We start from the raw sequence: 5,275 nt of genomic DNA, 5'->3' as shown, positions 1-5,275 counted from the left end.
CTGAGTTTCCAGCCGGATGCATGCTAGTTACACCAGTGGAAACCCACTTTTCCGCTCCCAGAGTGCCCCGCCCCTCGTTCAGACGAAAAATGGCGGGGTCTTCTGAGTTGGTGGTCCTTGACCCCCCATGGGACAAGGAGCTAGCGACGGGGACAGAGAGTCAGGCCTTGGTCTCCGCCACTCCCCGAGAGGACTTTCGGGTGCGCTGCACCTCGAAGCGGGCTGTGACCGAAATGCTACAACTGTGCGGCCGCTTTGTGCAAAAGCTCGGGGACGCTCTGCCGGAGGAGATTCGGGAGCCCGCGCTGCGAGATGCGCAGTGGGTACGGGACCAGTTAGCCACATCTTTACTTATCACCCCCTTACCCAACACCCAGGATCTTAGGATTCAGAAAGATCCCACGCCAGGCCTTGGCAGAATTAACGGTGCCCCAGACTACTGTAGAACCAGTCGGAGAAACGCGAGGGGAGAAAGAAATCTATGCTAATATCAGCTGGGTCTTATTAATTACTTAGACCAGCGCTGTGCAGTGAAAATACAAGGCAAGCTAATCCTTATGTAGTTTTAAACTAAAAGTAAGAAATAGGTGAAATTAATGGATATAAAACATTTTGTTTAACCCAATAAACCCAAGATATTTTAACATGTAATAATATCAAATGAATGAGATATTTTACATTATTTTGTTCGTACTAAGCTTTTTCAAATCTGGTGTCTTGCATTTATGGCACATCTTTTGAACTAGCTACATTTAAGTGCTCAGTAACTACAAAGTGGCTGGTGGCTCACCTGTTGGACAATGCAGCCCTAGACAATGAGGAATTCTCCTGGAAAGGGTAATTCCGGAAGTCAGCCATTCACCCAACCAGCATTTGGTCTTTCCTTTTGCCTGATTGATTGATTGATTGAGACGGAGTCTCGCTCAGTCGCCCAGGCTGGATGTCGGCTCACTGCAAGCTCCACCTCCCGGGTTCACACCGGTCTCCAGCCTCAGCCTCCCGAGTAGCTGGGACTACAGGCTCCCACCACCACGCCCGGCTAATTTTTTGTATTTTTAGTAGAGACAGGGTTTCACTGTGTTAGCCAGCATGGTCTCGATCTCCTGACCTTGTGATCCGCCCGCCTTGGCCTCCCAAAGTGCTGGGATTACAGGCGTGAGCCACCTCACCAGGCCTATTAACCTTTATTTTTAATGTTTGCGCTGTGGTCTTTCATAACTCACCAATGTGTTGTATTATGAGCTTTTAATTTTTTTCCCCTACCTATAAGTAGATTGATGCCTGTTATAAGGAAGCACACAATCCCTTTCTTTCTTGTCTTCCCGAAAAACTACCACCTTCAGGGCTTTGCAAAAATATTTAAGAAAGGCTGGGGAAATGCGGTATAAGGGCAAATATGTGATTGTAGATAGTAAAGTTTTCAACCAACACAATTTTTTTAAACGTATTTTAGTCTTGTAAAGAAAATGTTTTCACTCTAAAACAGGCAAAAGGGGTCGGGCGGTGGCTCACGCCTGTAATCCCAGGACTTTGGGAGGCCGAGGCGGGCGGATCACAAGGTCAGGAGATCGAGACCATCCTGGCTAACACGGTGAAACCCCGTCTTTACTAAAAAAAATAATAATAATAATAAAAAATTAGCCGGGCATGGTGGCAAGCACCTGTAGTCCCAGCTACTCAGGAGGCTGAGGCAAGAGAATGGTGTGAACCAGGGAGGCGGAGCTTGCAGTGAGCCAGATGGTGCCACTGCACTCCACCCTGGGCAATATAGCAAGACTCCGTCTCAAAAACAAAAAACAAAACAAAACAAAAGGCTAAGTGGAAGAATGAAGAAACACTTAAAAAAAAAAAAGGTTAAGTGGAAGAATGAAGAAATACTTCCTGGGTTGTGACTCTGTATGTAGTTTTGTATATAGTGACTCTTATGTCATTCCCTCCTTGCAAGCAAGGCAAGAATAGGGATATATCTCAGGACATCTTTTTTTGGGAGAAGACTTTTGTTGTATAATGATCTTAGAATTTGTCTGATTCTAGGAAGTGCTAAGGTATTTAAAACATTTAGGTATCTTACAGAAAAAGAGGAACTTGGCTTAACCTATTATATCCTATTTAGTGGGATGATAAAGTGAATTATAAGATTAAGTTTCCAGGGCTTAGACTACCACAGGAATTCACTTGTGTTTTATTTTAAATAAAGCAGAAGTTTTATGTTGTAACTCTGTTTAAAACTGCATATTAAGTAGCAGATTTTCTTTAAAAACAGTATTGGTAGCAGTCTGCAATGAATATTACAAAGACAATATGTTTTCTCAGCAATTCTTGAAAGTACTTCTAAAACATACATAGGCCGGGCATGGTGGCTTACACCTGTAATCCCAGCGCTTTTAAGGCTGAGGCGGGTGGATCACCTGAGGTCATGAGTTCGAGACCAGCCTGGCCAACATGGTGAAACCCTGTCTGTACTAAAAATACAAAAATTAGCCGGGTGTGATGGCGCTTGCCTGTAATCCCAGCTATTCCGGAGACTGAGGCAGGAGAATCGCTTGAACCTGGGAGACAGAGGTTACAGTGAGCCAAGATTGTGCCATTGCACTCCAGCCTGCTTTGCTTGACAAGAGTGAAACTCCATCTCAAAAAAAAACAAAAAACAAAACCATAAAATAAGGAATTTATTTTATGAAATCTTTGAAATGTAGAATATGTACTTTAACTTATAATTATCAGTCATTTGATTTATGTTATTTTTAATTATACAAAGGGTACAAAATATATGCTCATAAAAAATTCAAACAATAGCATAAAGCAAAATTCTTCTTTGAGTTCCCCTTCCCCAGCCCTCTTCCTTCTAGGACATAATGTACTATTTTGGAGAGTACCTGGGGAGAGAAAACTTTCTATACCCTCTTTCTGTGGCTTTACCTCTTTCTCTCTGTTTATGTTTGTCTCCATTAATAGTGTCGTGCTGATGAACTGTTGTTGACTCGCCTTTTTTGAAACCAAACGTGTCTGACTACAACTTGTTAGTGTTATGTAGAGATTGTCTTCATTCTTTTTAGGTACTGTGTGGTATGAATATTGTCTATTTAACTTGTCTAATTTTGAATTTAGGTTTTTTCCCACAATTAAAAAAATTTCAAACAGTGCTGAAATGAACATTTCTAGCACATTCTCTCTGTGTTTTTACGAGAGTAGTCTTTTAGGATACATTGCTAGAAGTGAAATTATTGGCTAATAGGAAATGTGTACTGCCAAATTCCTTTAGTCCTTCATTATTTAAAAAAAATTTTGATGAAGGCCAATTTGTCTATTTTTTGTTTGTTTTTGTTTTTTAGTTCTTTATCTTTTAATGTATTGTGAACATTTTCAACCTTATAAAAAATTAGTTTAGTACAGTGAACACCCATATATCCACCACCAAACTCAACAGTTGTCAAAAGTTTGTTACAGTTGCTTCTCCCTCTGTCTCCCAGGCTGGAGTGCAGTGGCAATCATAGCTCACCGTAACCTCAAACTTTTGGGATCAAGTAATCCTCTAGCCTCAGCTTTTCAAGTAGCCGGGACTACAGGCATGTGCACCTGTGCCTGGCTAATTTTAAAATTTTTGGTAGAGAAGGGTGTCTCACAGTGTTGCCTAGGCTGGTCTGGAACTGGCCTCAAGCAATTCTCTTGCCTTGGCCTCCCAAAGTGATGGGATTATAGGCGTGAGCCACTGCACCTGGCCTACATTTGCTATTTTAAAGCAAATCTTAGATCTCATGTCATTTCATCCCTACATAAGTGTTCATCTCTCCAAAATATAGCCCTTTATAAAATATAAATTAATTTTATTTTTAAGCATATATATTTTTCCTCTTGTTAACATCAACAGTCATTCAGCAGCATGTGTAGTACTTATACTCCCGAGATTCAACTGAGCCTAAATTTGTTAGATTTTTTTTTCATTCTAGGAACTTTTTTTTTGTTTATAAGAATATTCCAAATTTTTGTATCAGATTTTCTCTTGGGTAGCATAATGGCTATGAGACCAAAAGTGCAGGTGGAATCAATGATTGAACTGGAATCTTCATTGAAAAGAATAAATATACTAATTAGCTATTCTGCTACTTTTCTTTATTTCCTCTGTCACAAATCTGGAAGTGTTATTTTGCCAAAACGTTTGAATTTAGTATTTAAAATTATTTTTAGTGACTTGACTACTGTGAATTTATTGCAGACTTTTGAATCAGCTGTGCAAGAGAATATCAGCATTAATGGACAAGCATGGCAGGAAGCTTCAGATAATTGTTTTATGGGTATGTGACTTTTTCCTTCTATTATTAATTTCTGGGTTATTTTTGCAGCTAATTTTGTTTTGAATGCTGTTTTTTAATCTCCATATTTAGTGTTATTTATTTTCAAGAAGTTCTTTACTAGGGGAATAATAAAGAACTGAGATTATCTTTCGGCCGGAACTGCCATCTTCCAATAATTCGCCAAAATGATGAACACAAAGGGAAAGAGGAGAGGCACCCGATATATGTTCTCTAAGCCTTTTAGAAAACATGGAGTTGTTCCTTTGGCCACGTATATGGGAATCTATAAGAAAGGTGGTATCGTAGCATCAAGGGAATGGGTACTGTTCAAAAAGGAATGCCCCACAAGTGTTACCATGGCGAAACTGGAAGAGTCTACAGTGTTCCCCAGCATGCTGTTGGCATTGTTGTAAACAAACAAGTTAAGGGCAAGATTCTTGTCAAGAGAATTAATGTGCGTATTGAGCATATTAAGCACTCTAAGAGCTGATATAGCTTCCTGAAACGCGTGAAGGAAAATGATCAGAAAAAGAAAGAAGCCAAAGAGAAAGGTACCTGGGTTCAACTGAAGCGCCAGCCTGCTCCACCCAGAGAAGCACACTTTGTGAGAACCAATGGGAAGGAGCCTGAGCTGCTGGAACCTATTTCCTATGAATTCATGGCATAATAGGTGTTAAAATAAATAAATAAATAAATAAAAGACCTCTGGGCTGGAAAATAAAAATAAAAAAAAGAACTGAGATTATTACTTCAGTAATCTTCTTTGTCAATAGTTTATTGGAAAATACCGTAGAGCTATCTCCAGATGACAAAAGAGGCCCAGGGAATTTCTGTAATTATTTACAAAGCAAGTTGTATTTTTGTAAGTGATCTCTAGAGTGAATAGTGAAATACCCTTGAAAGTGTGAAGTTAAGTTATACAAGTACCATGTAAAGGATGTGGTTACATCTTTGTAGAAGGCTCCTTAAAAAGACAATTTTTT

At 39.8% G+C, this 5,275-nt stretch overlaps 1 protein-coding gene and 1 pseudogene across 3 annotated transcripts in view; both read left to right on the top strand.

Annotated features, from left to right (window-relative positions):
• Positions 1 to 46: 46 nt before the first annotated feature.
• The window catches only part of LOC105493545 (NSL1 component of MIS12 kinetochore complex), a 43,175-nt gene continuing 37,946 nt past the window's right edge, over positions 47 to 5,275 (top strand). Inside the window, exons 1-2 of one of the 3 annotated variants that reach the window (XM_011761266.2) lie at positions 47 to 323; positions 4,214 to 4,292. In XM_011761266.2, the coding sequence (XP_011759568.2) occupies positions 90 to 323; positions 4,214 to 4,292 (313 nt within the window). In that variant the 5' untranslated portion in view covers positions 47 to 89. The remainder of the gene's footprint in view (positions 324 to 4,213; positions 4,293 to 5,275) is intronic. The other 2 variants (XM_011761265.3, XM_011761264.2) reach the window with 2 other exon arrangements.
• Positions 4,357 to 4,971, top strand: LOC112428827 (large ribosomal subunit protein eL21-like; annotated as a pseudogene).

The sequence above is a fragment of the Macaca nemestrina genome, chromosome 1 (assembly GCF_043159975.1).
Source record: "Macaca nemestrina isolate mMacNem1 chromosome 1, mMacNem.hap1, whole genome shotgun sequence".
NCBI lineage: Eukaryota > Metazoa > Chordata > Mammalia > Primates > Cercopithecidae > Macaca > Macaca nemestrina.
The sequence above is the reverse complement of the archived record's forward strand: the minus strand, read 5'-3'. Positions and strand labels throughout refer to the sequence as shown.